At 39.8% G+C, this 17,462-nt stretch overlaps 1 protein-coding gene and 1 long non-coding RNA gene across 4 annotated transcripts in view; one reads left to right on the top strand and one right to left on the bottom strand.

The window, feature by feature from the left end:
* The window catches only part of LOC112644699 (uncharacterized), a 71,060-nt gene extending 66,846 nt beyond the window's left edge, over positions 1–4,214 (bottom strand). Inside the window, exons 1-2 of the long non-coding RNA XR_007401027.1 lie at positions 4,049–4,214; positions 3,584–3,673 (exon numbers count right to left, since the gene is read on the bottom strand). This is a non-coding gene — a long non-coding RNA (uncharacterized LOC112644699). The remainder of the gene's footprint in view (positions 1–3,583; positions 3,674–4,048) is intronic.
* PCSK5 (proprotein convertase subtilisin/kexin type 5) overlaps positions 1–17,462 on the top strand; it is a 458,329-nt gene that overhangs the window by 293,135 nt on the left and 147,732 nt on the right. For 2 of the 3 annotated variants that reach the window (XM_035709909.2, XM_025423285.3), the window contains exons 17-20: positions 1,082–1,166; positions 5,118–5,215; positions 5,643–5,772; positions 6,189–6,304. In XM_035709909.2, the coding sequence (XP_035565802.2) occupies positions 1,082–1,166; positions 5,118–5,215; positions 5,643–5,772; positions 6,189–6,304 (429 nt within the window). Of the gene's footprint in view, positions 1–1,081; positions 1,167–5,117; positions 5,216–5,642; positions 5,773–6,188; positions 6,305–9,481; positions 12,107–17,462 lie in introns of those variants that run through there. The other variant, XM_025423284.3, reaches the window with a different exon arrangement.

Below are 17,462 nucleotides of genomic sequence, written 5' to 3'. Positions count from 1 at the left end.
GTGAAGGCTATCATAAGATTATAAAGAACTTCATATTTCTTGGTGGGGGTGCTCAGAATCTAGAAAGGAGGTGCACCCCCAGGAGGTCCTTACAGGAATCCTTTAGGATTCCTTGCAGGAATCCATTATAGCAGTGTTTCTCTGTGGAATGTTGAAGAACACCAACATTTAAAGAGTAGATGGAGAGAAAGAAACTTATGAACAAAGCTTCATTCAAACCTAACACATATGTGGTTATAATCCATTTGCATCTCAGAGAAGGTATCGAGTATCCAGAAGAATTTGGTCTCAGTGATGTAACAAGTCAATATTTTTCATTATAGAATAGGTATGCATTTGCCCTGTTTTCCCCAATGGGGATCAGTCTTTGGTATTAAATGAGAGAGCCATATTCAGAGGTATTTGTTTTAATCCAGTATATTTCTATTCTCCAGAATACAGATATATCTGAACTATAATTAATAACATATCAATGGCACAGCCACTATAAAGTACATGACACTATTCTTGACAATGCAAGAAATAAATGGTCAGCCCTTAACCTGCAGTCTTAAATGTAGATTCCCTTTTCTGGTCTAGTTCGTCAGAGTGGTCCTACAAGCTGTGAGTATGGGGGCCCCGGGGAAAGCCTTCCTTTCCATTCCACAGCCTCCACACTGCTTCTCAACCCTCACATAGTAGTCTTGCCCCAGCTTATTTGTTAGTGTGATTCTCAGTGTTGGGAGTTAGGAAATTCTGCTTGGGACAAAGCAAAAGAAGAAGGGGGAGAAAGGTCAATCAACCATTCAACAAAGAATTAAAGACGAGTTCCCTCATCTGCAAAATGGTAGAGATGTCAGGCATTTCCCACATTTCCCAGTGCTGCAGTTCCTAACTCTGTTTGCTTTGCTGAGAAGTGATAGCCAATGTTCAATGTGGGAGCTGTTCCCAAAACATTCTGCTCAAGGCCAGGTATGTATACCATCGTGTATGTTAGCAAACATTAGAATGTCTCCGCCTCCTTTTATGGAATTCAACTGACCAACTGATTTATAACCTTGTTACTTTTTTGTGTATGCATTTTGTTTTTTGTTTTTAACAGAGAAAAATCTTTGCCGGAAATGCAGTGAAAACTGCAAGACGTGTACTGAATTCCACAACTGTACAGAATGTAGGGATGGGTTAAGGTAAGAGAGTGAAGGATCTTGTCAAGTCCTACAGCCCAGGGAGCTTCTCAATGTAAATAAAATATGTAAATGAATTATCCTCTTACCATCACCTTGGTTTGACTCCCATTCCAACATTTGATTGCTATTTGCATTATCTTTACCATTATATGTGAGAAATTGGATGCCATCTTGGCTAAGAGAGGTTTATAAACCAAATAAAATTTCCTTCAGAAAAGATGGATCAGATACAAGAAAATAAAAATGGCTATTTGAGAGGCTTTCTTAGTGCTTTATGACCGGCAGTGCCCCTGTCAAGGATTACTGTTTGGGTAATACCAATGAATTATATTTAATCCTCCTGATTCATTCCTTTGATGGTCGGAAACTCTTCCCTTATCTTTATTATTTCTCTCCATATAGCCAATCATTCTCTTATCTTAAGTACCTCAGGCTTGGTTCCATTATGCTGTGGTATGCACATAGATTTAACACCTGGAGATGTTTTTCTTGACTGGATGACTTGCTCATTACTGAAGCCAGATAGCTGACAGATTCTGCAGGAGAACAACACGGCTCAAATGAACTAGGTAGCCTCTTGATATCCACAGAGAAAGTCAGACCATCCTCTGTTGGGCAAGGAGTTGGGCTCTGAATTTACAGAGAGCCGGAAATCTGCTGCACTCAATCTTTTTAAGTCTTGAGAATGTCTCTGTTTCCACCTTTGATTGGAGAGGTGAACTGGGCAGGCTCCAGGCAGGTGATTCTTCATATTAATTAATACCAGAACATCGGAGGGCACCTGGGTGGCTCAATGGTTGACTGCCTGTGGCCGAGTCTTGATCTTGGGGTCCTAGGTGAGTCTCCCATTGGGCTCCCAGCAGGGAGTCTGCTTCTCCCTCTGCCTATGTCTCTGCCTCTCTCTATCTCTCATGAATGAATAAATAAAATCTTAAAAAAAAAAAATCAGAACATCAGGGCCACTGGTTGGCTCAGTTGGTTGAGCTTCTGCCTTCAGCTCAGGTCAGGATCTCAGGGTCCTGGAATCAAGCCCTGGTTCAGGCTCCTTGCTTAGTGGGGAGTCTGCTTCTACTTCTCTCTCTGCCCCTCCCTCCACTTGTGCATACTCTTCTCTCTCTCTTTCAAATAAGTAAAATCTTAAAAATATATATCTCAGGATATCATTTTCATTTAGATTGTCTTGTGGGTTTTTTCATAAGTGCATTCAGTATTAATTTGCTTAGCACCTTTCATCTTAAGATTTTCAATCTTAATATCAGTCTTCTTTTTGGAGGAGCAGATTGATTTTTTTAATAAAAAGAAGGGAGACAAGATAGGGGCTCAAACTGTTTTCTACTAATCAGCTATGGGATCAGACACATAACTGGCCCATGAGAAATAAAAGATGATTTATGATTATTTTCTATATGGTTATACCCTTGCACAACTCAGGGGTTAGAGACCCCATCCTCCTACAGTTGAAAATCACGGATTACTTTTAATTCCTTAAGTTACTCTTAACTATATAACTACCAATTACTACTTTTGACCAAAAGTCTTACAAATAACAGTCAACTAACACATATTTTGTGTTAGTATATTATATACTATATTCTTACAATAAAGTAAGCCTAGAGAAGAGAAAATATTGGGAAAATTATAAGGAAAATATATTTAGAGCACCGTACTTTATCGAAAATAATCCACTTATAAATGGGCTCGTGCAGTTCAAACACATGTTGTTCAAGAGCCAATTCAACTGTATTTCTTAGGGAACATTTTACTGAGTAAGTTAACCAGCACTCCCAATAGAAATACGAGAATATGTTCATTTTAAATATGGCAGTAGCCACATTAAAAGAAGTAAAAAGGGTGAAATTTTTTAAAATATTAACCAAATATATTCAAAATATTATCATTTCAACATGTAATCAATATAAAAGACCTAGCAAGATATTTTACATTCTTTTTTGTTGTCATACCAAGTCTTCGAAATCTGGTATGCATTTTACCTCTAAAGTGCATGGCACATCTCAACTTGGAACAGTAGTGTTTGATAAGAAATACTTGATTTCTATTTAGATCTTTACAAAGTTTAGTCAAAGTAGATTTTACGTAGCCAGGATGTTCCAGACTTACTCAGAATTTGGCCAGTCATTGAGCCAAGGGCCAATTTGTAAGATTTAGACTGAAATTAATTAAAACTAAATAAAGTTTAAAATTCCATTCTTGCACCACACTAACCACATTTGAAGTGCTCGGGGGTCATTGGGGCTCAAGTATGTGGGACAGCACAGTTCTGACCTAGCCAATTTATCACAGAAAGAACCCAGGTGTCCACCCTATCAGGCCGGTTAGCCACTCCACCATTGTGTTTTGGAAGCAGAGGCAGGATTCAGAGTGTACACGGTGCCTGCTCTGTTGCACGACCCACTTACGTCCATTCCTTCCTCGCACAGCACAGCCTGTCTCATGCTGAATACATTCCAACCTCAGAAGGAATGTCCTTTATTAGGAAAACTGGGAAGCTTTAAAAAAAAAAAAAAAAAACTTTGAGAAGTTTTTTAGGTGGTCCAATTTCCTCCCACGAAAGGATCCATTTAATGCAATGTCCTTTTTTCCAATTCTACAGAAAGGGATTTTCTTTTATTGGCTTTTTAAGTGACATCTATCTGTCCCTGGCCAGTAAGATCTGTGAATGGAGTACACTTTGAGTTATGCTGCCCTCCATCTCTTTGAGATTGCCTGTCTTTTCCTTGCAGGCTTTGAGGGTCGATCATTTTGGCCTCAAGAGACCTGAAAGTTTTTTAGTAGTGGCTAAGAACAAAGAAAAGATACATACACATCAAATTGGATGGAAGTAGGTTAAAATGTTAACAAACCTGTTTGGGATCCTTATTTACCTGTTTATTTTCTTTCCAATAGGGAAAAATAAATTTTCCTTCTCCAAGTTAGTGTGATCCAAATACAAAGCACACTCAAATAAGATGTGAATTGGAGCAATACCAAGAGTCTAAGAGAATAAAAACCATTTGACCCTGTTGCTTAGATACCCATCTTGTAGAATCCTCTATCTGGTGATACAGAATTACAAGTGCTAACCTATAGTTCCAATCACACTACTGATTCAGTGACCAATATTTGTATATTAAAGGTCATAATTTCTATGTTTTTTTTAATTTCAAGAATCAATCTGTACACTATGAAAGCTATCACAATTGATAGAAATTAGAAGAGAGAAAAAATGCGCATTCCTCATTCAACATCCTGGCAACTACAATAGATACCAAGAGTGCTAAATGGAGAAAATATGGTATAGAGAACACCTGGGAACAATAATACAATTAAGAAGAGTTGGAGTGTTTGGGGATTCAGCTGTATAGATAGGGTCATTTTACTAAATTATTCACTGGAATTCAAAGGAAATCAGGAAATAGAGGCAACATGTATTACAATTGTGTTGTTTTGATGGCAGCCAGTAGGACAACAAAGACCAGAAATAAAAACAAAAATAGCTACTCCTGGGAGTGTAGGCTAGCCAGAGATCACTGTGCCCTTCATTCAGTTGTAATTCATTTTTACCATGTATTCCTATAATTAGAAAACAACTTTGAGATTTATTATATGGTAGGTCTGGATTACACCATTGTCAGATGTATATGTTAGGTAATGAGTTTTGTCAATAAATTACTGTTAAGAACATCCAGGTAGTTAAGTTGGGGAACAAAGAAGGGATGTGCCAGCCAGCCGGACAATGAAGAAGAACATCCACAAGGCTTGCAGCACATGCTACAAACCACAGCCATCATTATAGGCATCAGGAAGGATAAAAAGAAGGGAAGGGGACCATTTCCCCAGCTTTGAAGCTTTGCCAAGCCCCTGGTCTCGGGGAGGAGCTGTATTTGTTGCATATAGAGCTGGGGAGTCATTACCTCTTCACCTTGATCACAGTGTCTGTGTCTGTGTCTTCAGCCTGCAGGGATCCCGGTGTTCCATCACCTGTGAGGATGGGCAGTACTTCAATGGCCAGGACTGTCAGCCCTGCCACCGCTTCTGCGCCACCTGTGCTGGTACCTAGTCCCCCAGCCCTGTTGTTCATTCCCTTGGCTCTGGTTTGGCTTGTGTGGCTTTGTTTTTAGCCATCGCTCATACAAACCCACCAGATACTTGTAAAGTAAATGCTGGAGAAATCCTTTTCTCCCCCAGTACCCATGGCACGTATTCTCGTAGAGTCAGTCATGTGCACTGGGTCCTTGTTGAGACACTTAAACATCCCAGTGAGGTCTCCTCCACTTGCCAAAGAGATACAGTGTTTTTGGAAAATGGGTCCAGTTTAAAATGGGAGCAGCCCCCCTCCCCCAGAATGTAAGAAAAAAGCACTAATAGGAAATGGGGACTCTTAACATGACATTTTCACCAGCCACACAAGGAGCAGCACCTTGTGCAAGCTCTTCTGAGATTTTGTTTCTGTTTCTTGGCATTCGTCTTGCATTTAAGGGCCAGGCGCTGATGGGTGTATTAACTGCACGGAAGGCTACTTCATGGAGGATGGGAGATGCGTGCAGAGCTGTAGTCTCAGCTACTACTTTGACCACTCTTCAGAGAACGGATACAAATCCTGCAAAAAGTAAGTGGATCAGCCCCCTCAGCCCTAGCACTTGATCACCAAGTTCCTTATTTGACCGCCTCCGTAAATAATACAAAACAATTATTACTGAGGAAGCAAGTTTCCACATTTTACCTGTGGATACTGCCCTGCAGCTTTAACCCAACCTACCGTGAATATTTTTGGGGTTTTGTCTCAGGAGCACTTTAAAACCTTGAAAGTAATATTTCTGTTTCAAGGACTGTGTTCCCCCATTTAAAATCAGTCTACCTGCTGGATTTTCTTTAATGTTGCCAAACATAGCAAGTTTGGTAAGAAGAGGTTTCTGTGTCATCTTCAAAGGGAAAATTAAGTTTAAAGCATTATTAAGAGGTTGATAGCAAACATCTTTTCTTGCACACAATGTGTGAAAGCATGAATTATACCTTTTCCCGTAGATGTGATGCTAGCTGTTTGACATGCAATGGTCCAGGCTTCAAGAACTGTACGAGCTGCCTCAGTGGGTATCTCCTAGACTTAGGGACATGTCAGATGGGAGCCATCTGCAAGGACGGTGAGTACAAACTGTTCATTTCGATCCTCTGAGCAAAGGGTCCTCTTTTTACGTTAAGATCAAATATATTTCCACTGAAAGAAACTATCAAGCATGAGTCAGATAGAACATGCCCAGTATCTTGTTAGAGCTCATTCATCTTGAATTCACATCCTCAGTGGGTTTGGGTTTTGGTTTATTTCTTTTAATTAAAAGGAGAAATAAATTACCTACCATTCCACCGGCAAAGATGGCACTAGTTATGTAGTTATGTGGGTTTTTTTTTTTTTGATTTAGAGCTTTAGGCTCACAGCAAAATTAAGCAGAAAGTACAGAGATGCCATATATGCCCTGACTGCCCCACCACCACCGCAGCACATGCGCGCACGCACAAACACACACACACACACACACACACACACCCTCACCCTCTCCCACTTTCAGCCTCCTACACCAAAGTGGTTACATTTGTTATAATCAGTAAACCTTCACTGACTCATCATTATCTCCCAAAGTCCATGGTTTACATTAACGTTCACTCTTGGTGTTGAACACTCTATGGATTTGGACAAATGTATAAGGGTATGAATCCCTAATTGTAGTTCCATACAGAACACTTTCATGTCCCTAAAAATCCTCTCTACCTTTTCCTCCCTCCCTGCCCCCTAATTTTTTTTTTACTGTCTCCATAGATTTGCCTTTTCCAGAACGCTATGTAGTTGGAATGTAATATGCAATCTTTTCCAATTAGTTTTTTCATGTATTTCTTTCCCATCCTTTGCCATATGTACTATTGACCAGGCTTTTTAGACATCATGCACATGGAGGTTTCTATCCTGCTATTTGTACTCATCATTAGACATAAGCATCCTTGTCTACAAAGTCCCCAAAACCTTCATTTTTAATTGCAGCATAATATTCTATCATGTGAAGATGCCAGTTTATTGCCACTCCTTTTATTGGGATTACTCAAAATTTTGATATGTAAATTATACTCAGATGGTACCTGAATCTTTCATTAAACCTGAAAGGCAAGGAATTAATGATAGACCTAAGTGTAGAACTGAAGACTTTAATTCTAAACATTAATCCATTTACCTTTTCTTTGCACATGTGGCTCTCAACCAAAATGCCAGGACCATACACCTTCCCTGAAGATTCATAGTAAATTGGTCTTGGGGTGCTATCTAAGTGTGGATATTTTTAGAAGCTTCTGAAGTGTTTCTAATGTGCATCCAGATTTGGGAATCTCTGGCTTACTCCGTTCCCCCTGACAACTTGGCAAATCCAAGTTCTCTCAATTTTCTACCCTCAGCTTCCCCATTTATAAATAAATGAATTTAAGTTATTCCAACTTTAACATTTTATGAACTTTGACCCTTGGTATAATTCACACAGAAGGGTCCCTGAAATGTGAGCCTGAACGTTATGCAGACATGTACCTTAGTAACATAAAAAGAAATCATTTCAAACCATTGTTGTTTTTAAATATCCTTGGATTGTTATGAAAGGAGAATAATAAAGTCTGCATTTGGAACAGTCTTCCTGGGCAAGGGCACTTCCCTTGTTTTATTCTTTGTCTTCCTCTGAATGGGAAGAAGAGGAAATTTCACAAGAGGTAGAACAGTGCTCTGGGAGAATATGGATTCAGGAGTCAGAATATGGTCATTCATTCCTAGGCTCCAGGTCTCAGGCAGGTGATAAACTTTTCTGGGCCTCACTTCCTTCATCTGTAAAAATGAGTAGGCTAATCCTATTGACCTTGTATGGTTATTCTAAAACTTCCTATGCGAAATTTCAAAAAGATGTCTGAAAGAACTGGGCACACGATGGCTCATGTAGATCATTTATGGTCTCATTTCTACAGAGTATCATAGCTGACTTTGCATTTTCATGGTTTCTTGGCTGTAGGGTTGATCTAGCAGGGATGGCACAGGCCCACTCAGGCTCTGTTCTCACAGGCATAGAGGGTTGGGGTGATGGCCCTCCAGGGACCATGGAAATACCACTTTTTACTTAAAAATATGTTCCCCAATAGCTGGATTTGACCAGACTTTTTAAATTAATAACAAAACAGAGGAGTATTTTTCTAAACTCAGAAGATCCACAGTCACTTGAAATTTTCACCCATAGCACTTGATGCCAGGCATGGCCACATTGGTGATATTTTAACTGTGATATTTCTCTAAACCACGGTAAATGTGGGATGAGTTATGCCAGATGGCACTTTGGTAGAAGTGGAATGTCCAGGAATGTGGGCAAGAGTAGAAAATGAAGAACCATAATTTGTAATGCGTCCATTTTAGGTCAGCTAAATAATGAGATCACTTATGGCTCACCAGGCTTTTCAGATCACATAGCAATTACATTTATGGGTTTGTAATTTATTCTCTTTCAACGAGTCATATTTCAATGATTCTAAGACATACCTTTTTTTTAACATTTTAACATCTCTGAAATCAGATGCATCTTATAATTTATGGCAGCTTACAATCACTTGTCCAGGAGCTTGATATGACATACTGTCATTGCCTGTGACTTAGTCACAGAGCTGTCTAGTCCACTGAGTAACCACATGGTTACTACTTCTTGTGTTGAATTTAATTATAGTTCAAAATAGCTTCAAAAAATTGTTTAATCTTCAAAGGAAGAGTTTCTGTATAATTACCGAAACAAAACAGCCTGTTATATAACTAATGCTTAACTAATATTTCCATAAGCACAAAGTTAATATTCTAATTGAGGAGACTATTGTGTCACCATGTAGTAAGAAGCATGAAACATGTTTTTTCTTGATGCCACTTAAAATAGTGATGCATCTTAAATCCAGTGTCTTGGACTCAATGAAATATAGTATAAATGACTGTATACTCTCTGCTCTAGGTAATCCTGAGAAGACAAGTTCCTTGCTTATATTATTATTGATTTCTAATTTATTCTTTTTTCAAATCTTTTTTTCCTTTCATAAATGGACACCAATCACATTTACCACTGGACCGCAATCTCTCTCCTTGAAAAACAATGCTGTTGACTGAAATCACTTTGGGTGGACCAAATTTCCTCCTTGTTGACTGCTCCTCAATGATCTCTTCCAATCCCCCAATCTGCCTCTCTGGCCAATCAAAACCTTCTTCCGTGTGTACATCATGCTGCTCTCGTCCTCAACTCCCCCTCTGTCTTGCTGACTTCCTGGAAAAGCAACGGAAGAGTCCTGGGCCGAAGGAGGCTTCTGTATGCTAGTGAAAAAGAACAATCTGTGCCAGCGGAAGGTTCTTCAACAACTTTGCTGCAAAACATGTACATTCCAAGGCTGAGCGGCCATCCTAGATTTCTTTGTTCCTGTAGACTTATAGATTACTCCATATTATTATTAAAAAGAAAAAAAACAAGCAAAAAAAAAAAAAAAGCAAGCCACCTCTCTCTTTTTTGCTCTCTTTTTCTCTCTCTCTCAAATTTGTACAGGGAGATGGTGAACTGTTTTGTCAGAACTTAAATGGAAAAAAAAATAAACCTACAACAAGCCTACCTTTTATAACTGGGTGTTTAGTGCTAAACAGCCAGAACCACAGAGACAGTATTGTATGACCAAAGCATTTGATGCCAAAATTTGACGTTAAAGTAATGATTTGATTTCCTGCCCTGGTTTTGAAGGTCCATTTTTTTCCCCTTTGCATTTACTTGCTTGTTTCCCCTTTGAGACGCCTAAAAATATCTTTCAAAAACATCACAAGAGCAGACATAGATCAAAATCAAAGAGAAAGCTCTTGCATCTGTCATTTTTCATGCTTGAGTCCACTGTTGGGGAAATGGCAGAAAAGTGGACCTAAGGGCATTAAGAACATCCCGCAGAGTTGTATTCAGGGTTGTTTGTCTTAGTTTTTCACAGTTGAACATTGATCCTTTCCACACATAATTTACTTCATGCATTATGTGCTGGTTTTGGCATTATACTCACTTGATAAGTCTGCTCCACTGGTTTCATCAGATAGACTTGCTGCTACTGGCTTTGGCTTTGCAGATTGGGTTATTTTACACACAGCTGGTCAAATGGGATCACTCTGCATAGTCAAATTGGTGATGGACAGAATACAAAGTTACACAAAATAACTGGGACTGATCCAGCTCCCCTGAAATCCAGAGTGTTCACTTTGTAGATCCTGCACGATCTCCTGGTGCTATATGGCCATTATCCCCATAGCACTTTTTTTTAAGGCCATCAAAAATTCCATTTGTTGTGATGGGAAGCATTTTGGATATGATGCGGGAAATTTCTTCTTGGAGTCAATAGCTTCTAAAAGGTCCTGTATTTTTTAAGAAATGGAATTATTTAATATTTAAGCTTGTGCCCAAGTTGGCCAAGCAACGTTTTTCAATGGTGCTTATTAGAAGTTTTATTTTGTCATTTTAAGAAAATAAAACTGGAAATTGAACATGGGTGGCATGATTGTACCCTCCTGGTTTTGTTATTTCCCATTCTTCTGTCCCTCTATAACCGTGCTATGATACATCTGTCCACTGGATGTCAATGAGATCGTCTGTTTTCTTGGAAATATCCTCACCGGTTTTCTACAGCTCTTAAAAACATCCTGGAATCTAGCAGACTGAATTATGTAAAAACTATTTTGGATCAGTGGTTAGAAATGATGCCTGATAGATCTTTTTACCAATTCTGAGTTTCTCTATTTAGGGGAGGATAGATTCATATAAAGTTTCTTCAGTTTTCATATCAGAGCCCCATTGGTGACCTCATTTGCTTTGGAGTGGTCAGCCATCTTGCAGGCTTTATGATTTGAGAGCCTCACTTTCAAGATGTCACTAGCCTCACAGCCAAGAACAAGGATGATATCAACATAGATTATTTGAGGAAGGAACTGGGAAGTGGATGCTAAGGTCCCCATCCAAACAACAAGCTAGTGAAAGTTCTACCTTGAAAATATTCATTCCTAGGCATCAAAGTTAATGTCTGACCTAAGGTGAATAATTATAGTCTAATGATCTTCTTAATGGCATTATAGTGATACTGAGTCACATAATGATTTATAAGTGACTAGGAAATCAGTTGATTTTACTGAGCAACTTGTTTTCCTAACACTGCATGCCCTTCTTACCTGAAGAAAGTAAATTAATCCAGATTATGACAGATAGTGTCTCACATTTAAAGGCACAATCTCTAAACGGACAAATGTAAGTGCAAGTCTAAAGCAAGGTCAAGCAGATGGCAAAACCAGATTTGCCTGCAAAGGAATCCATTTTACTAAACCTGCCCATACTATTTGAGGCACGAAGTTACTGTGATAGGAAATATTAAAATGATGTCTGTATTTTTAGACAAATAACCATTAATATGACAGCCAAATTCATTGGGATCTACCAATATGTGTTCCATTTCCCACCAACCATGCAGGCGCACATCATGGAAATACTGGTTTAACTACTAGTGTGTTACTGCCTCGTTTATCTACAGAATATTATTAACTAGAACATAATGCTTTCAAAGTTTAAGTTAATGTTATATATTATGTATAAATATATATATTCATAATGAGATATATGTAATGGATAGTACAAAGTTTGGAGACTTAACAAATGCTCTAACCTTCTAGAGACAAAAGTCCTATCTTCTGTTTCCTTTTATCCTTTTATTTTTAATTAGTGATCCACTGTTAAATCCAAATCCACTTTTACTGAAAAATACTGTACATGTGTAAAATGTTCAGTTGTTTTTTTGTAAAATATAGTAGAATGGTTGTAATTGATACTGGCCAAAATCAATGTTATTCCATATTTTATTTTTTCTATTAAATTAACCTAAGTTCCTGTTTATCTGATCTGTTCATACCCATGTGTAAATATCTCTGAAAGGGTGAGATAAGGAGAAACTTCTGTTTCCACATAGAGGCTGGATATGAAGAAAAGGATGGAAATGGACAGAGCATCTAAATAAAGTTGGAAAGGAAAGGATGAGCAGAGGAAGAAGTTGAAAAGGAGAGACAAAGTAACATCAGTATGAGAAAGGAAGAAGTTAGACTTGGTCCTGAATGGATGTTATATCCCATTTAAGAAAGCAGGTGAATTTTAAAAATCTATAAAAGCTCGGCACACTGTTTAGCAGATCATGCAGATGCCAGGCCCAGAGACTGGGCCATCGGGGCTTTTTTCCCTGGGCTTCCCCCAACACACATCCCCTGGGATATGGACTACTGCACACTCACTAGGGTGTATGAAGGAGTGGAGGCCAAAGGACAGTGCATGAGCAGGTCAGGAGCATTGGAGCGTTGAAAGGGGAAAAGACTTTGTTCAATTTGCTGACGTCTTGTGTACAATTGACAGTGGCTGAAGCCCTGAATATCTAGAAGGTAACTTGGTCTAAATTAAATCTCCAGTACATGCCACAGGTTGGGACTGTAAGGTTAGCAAAGAACCACCATGGATTATAGATCCTCATGAACCCTGAATGAGATGCAGGCACTGGCTTTGAAGGTCTAATGCCCTACCTTTTAGGAAGAGAAATGAGAATCAGTGAAAGCAAATTGAACTTCAACTAGGATTAAAGATCTAGGGATACAAAATGATGCAAGAGAGAACCTCTGCTGCCATGAAATCTCATTATGAGGATGGGGGGACAGGGCGGGGAACGGATTTTATTGAACACTTAGTACATCGTGCACAATGTGGGAATACAGAGTATATGCACACTAATGAAAATTCTCTTAATTCTCACAAAAACTCTAAAGTAGAGGTATGCTCTGTTTACAAATTAACATTACCTTCTGTTTATAAGCAAGAGAACTGAGGCAGATGGGCTTGGAATAAATTGGGATTAAGTAACCAGACAGAACAATAGAAATAAAATTTAACGCTAAGACAATTAACATTAGCAAATTTCAGGAACTAGGATTGGTCCTGGAGCTATGGCTGAGGCTTAACTAAGTAGGTGGGACAAGAGAAGGAAGACTATACCAGCAAACTTGCTATAGAAGAGAGTTCGGGGAAGCAAGTCAATTGTTTGAATGGTTTTGTCAAACTGCTACAAAGAACAGTATTCAACGTTGAATGGATTAGTCAGGAAGGATCTACATTTCTGTGCTTTCCAAAAGATGAATAGTCCCAACCTCAGTGCCCACATCTGTGGCAGACCTTGCTAATCACCAGCATCCATCTGTGGATGGATCAGACTTGCCTCACTTTTCACCCCAGTGTTAAGGGGCTTATTGCCTGCTGCTGACCTCTTCTATCAGACTCACTGTTTTCCACTCAGCACTCTACTCTTCATTTTGAGGAACCTGCCAACTGAGTGCAAGGAAATATCAGGCAGCTAACATATAAGTAGGCAGGTATTCTTAACTGCTTTCATATCCTCATTCAGCTTCATGCAAAGAGCAATAACAGATAGCAGCTTGATAAATATGAAGAAAATTGGAGGCAACTTTAAACTATGGCCTAGCCAGCTCAACGGTCCCTCCTTCCACCCTCTAACACAAAATGGTAGAGGAAACTCAAAGGTCATCCACAGCTTGACCTCACCTGGCCCAAGCTGGCCCCTGGACCCCAAATCAGTATGTATCAATGGCAGAAAGTGTAAACCTGCTTCTAGTTGACAGCCCTGTCCAAATGTTATTTTTGTTGCAAACCCATAAAATCTGAAGTTCTCGGCAGTATCCTTTGGAGCCATTGACAAATGGATCGGGGCATAGCCAAGATGGACTGAATTTCACTGTGGCTCATTGGAGCTACTTGGCACCAGAGGTGGGGCTGTAATGCACATAATCATGTCTCCTCTTCATCATGAGAGGTGAAGATCTGGCCCAGAGTCAATTCTTGGACAAAAAGGATGCAGGTATGCAGCATCACAAAGTCTCAGAGGGCCAGCCTGGGACCTGGGACCTGGGAATGCCAGCAGTTCCTTTCCACTCTAACTTCAAAGGACTTAGAAGGAGGTTTTTCATATTACTGAAGCCTCTTCTTGCAAGGTCTCCTCTCGACAGGAGGCAATTTGGAAGGGCAATTGCTTTTCCCAAGCCTGGTATCAGGCAACAAAAGTAGGGATTTTTTGCATCCCTACTTTGAGAAATTGCCAGAAACATTTCCTCAGGCCTAAAATGTATGATTTTTTTTTAATTTTAGGAAAGAATACATTTTTTAAGAATATGATATTTTAAGACTGACAGAGTTTTACTAAAATGGCTTTAATTTGGCCCACAGAAACTCAAAGGCCTGTAGAGATTAACGTCTTGTTGCAAGATTTACAGCTAGTAAAGGGTGTGGTTGGGACTGGAGCCCTCAACATCAATCTTCTGCACAACACTGCCTCCTTCTGAAGAATGCCAGAGAAAAAAACAAGTCCATATGACACATGCCGCAAGGCAAGGTTAAGAGCCCTTTCTCAATTGCAGGTAGAAGACACACTGGATCCCTCCTAGACTTGGCTTTTTCTCTTTAAGCTCAACTTAATTGCTTCCATAAATAGTAAGTCCCTATCATATTAGAAGCTCTGAGGTGGTTCTTGTCCTCTACAAGCTGATAGTCTAATGGGGGGATGGCACAGACACAAAAACACAGGATTGTGAAATGAATCTATTTAAGTGCCTTTCAAAGGGCATAAAAATATTGTGGGGCAGTCTGAAGGAGCAAGCTCACTTTACCAATTAAGTGCTAAAGTTTCGGGATCCCTGGGTGGCGCAGCGGTTTGGCGCCTGCCTTTGGCCCAGGGCGCGATCCTGGAGACCCGGGATCAAATCCCACATCGGGCTCCCGGTGCATGGAGCCTGCTTCTCCCACTGCCTATGTCTCTGCCTCTCTCTCTCTGTGACTATCAAAAATAAATAAAAATTTAAAAAAAAAAAGTGCTAAAGTTTCCATATCCTTACTAGGAGCTTCCTAAAGGCTTCCAAAAATACTGTGCTTCATTAAAAATCGTTACCTCTGAAATGTGCAAAATCAGATGATATTTTAATATCTACAGAATGCAACATGTCAAACTAGTCGATTGCAACTCAGCTCTTAAGGAACCACCTATAATTAAATTTAATGTAGGATAAAGGTTAATTTTAATATGTTTGACATGATGGACCTACAGAGGCAGGAGAACCTAGGATCTGTTGGGATCTTAATATAACTCTGCAGAGGAGGCAGAAATTCACTATTCACACTGGGAGTGGGGAATATATTCCTGAACTCTTCCCTCAAGATTTCTACCTGTAGTTCCAAATAGCTACGTGACATTTCCCTTCAGATAGCTAACAGGCATTTCAAAATTAACCTGTCCAAAACAGACTCCAGACTCCTCTGATAATAATAAATATTATCTCCAAGTATCTCCTACCCCATGAATGGCATTACACCCCAGCCATCCAGTTGCTTAAATCCAAATCCTAGTAACTCTTCTTTTTTTGCCCCAAATCCAATCCATTAGCAGAGTCCCATTAACCAAATCTCCACAATAAATTTCTAAATGGCCCAACAGTTGTAATTCTGGGTTAAGCTACCATCATCTCCATCTAGGACTACTGCAGGAGCCTCCAACTAGGCCTCCTCTTCTGTCCTGCCCCACTGTCACAGGGATAGCAGAGCGCTATTACCAACACAAAAATCGGACCTCTCCCCTTTCTTCTTATTCACTCAGGGTCAAATCTGAACTCTGTACCTAAGATCTTTCTCATCACTTCTTGTGTCCCTTCCCCCTTGCTAATCATGTTCCAGTCATAACAACTTTCTTTTTGTTCTTCAAACAAAACTAACGTGTTTGTGCATCAAGACCCCTGCTCTTCACATGGCTGGTTTCTCCTCATTCTGAAGGTCTTATTAGTTCAAAAATAGCTCCCTTGGAAAGCAGCTCCCTCCACCACTCATCCCACACCTGCCCACCTTTTCTAGTCTTTTCCTAGCACTTATCACAACATGACATTCTATGGTTCATTTACTTGTTTACTGTCAGTCTCTTCCACTAGAACGCCAGCACCGTGAAAGCTGGGGCCTGGTCTGTTTTATTCACAGCTGTAGCTTGTATGTGTAGCACAGGACTTGCTTGATAAAGGTTTGCAGAATGAATGAATAAAAAGGCTTAAGTGAGAAATGACATTTGACCTGAGTCTTGAAAGATAAGCAGGAATTTGTAAGTCAATGAAGGGGGGATGTTGAAGGATTCTTGAGAAAGAGAACTGATTCAAGGGCACAAAACCATTATAGGGCCTGTGGACAGAGATGGCAATGAGTGGGCAGGGTAGGCAGCTGGAGGGAGGGGATAGAAAGATCACAGGTCAACTTACAAAAGCCGTGGGTGGGCTGTTGCCCTCCTTCTAGCTCCTTGATAGAGTCATCAACCCTCTTTCCAGAGAGACTAAATGACTTACTCAGGGACCCCATCAAGTCAACCCATGGCCTCCTGCCAACATATATGGAAAGCATTCATTTAGACAAAATACTAAGGAGACCATGTTTGCTTCAGTTCCCAGGGACTGACTACATTGAGCCAGCTAAATAGAAGGACAGGGTACTAAGCAGAGCTCAGCTGTCAAAATAGCTCACATGAGAGGAGGCAGCCTGTAGCTTCTTTTCACTGTGATGTCCATGGCCAGAGCAACAAATTTGGCATAGTCTGTAAGACTATACTTGGGAATAGGGGCCTTCTCAGAATCCTCTTTTCCTTCTAAGGAAAAAAAAAAAAAAAACGTTGCCCTCTAAATTATCATTACTAGAGGAGAGCAAAAGAAAAGAAAGTGATGTGCTACCACCTCTCTTCCCTAATAATGAAAATAACAACAGTAACTCCTACATATGGAGTACTTCCTACGTGCTATGTTCTGTGCTGAATGCTTGGTATGCATTATCCCACTAATTACTACCAATAGCCTGATTTTACCTCTTTTTACAAGTGGGAAAGCAGATGAGGTAAATGCCTAAGGCACCTCATTGATAAATGGAAGATGCAAGATTAATTTAAACCTGGACAATCCAATATCAGAGTCTCTAGGAAAAATACAAGAGCCAAGGAAGACATCTGTCAAAACTACCTACAGGTTATGACCATGGAGCTTTCATGAGGATTATATATTTCCATTGGTGATGTCTGGTTCAGAGCCCCTGCCGTCTCTTGTGAATAGAGCATCATTCTACCCAAGACTACACACATGGCCATATACACATTGTGTGACCAAGCTAGGGGTAGATATCAATATTATCA

This window comes from Canis lupus, chromosome 1 (genome assembly GCF_003254725.2).
Source record: "Canis lupus dingo isolate Sandy chromosome 1, ASM325472v2, whole genome shotgun sequence".
Classification (NCBI taxonomy): Eukaryota; Metazoa; Chordata; class Mammalia; order Carnivora; family Canidae; genus Canis; species Canis lupus.
The sequence above is the reverse complement of the archived record's forward strand: the minus strand, read 5'-3'. Positions and strand labels throughout refer to the sequence as shown.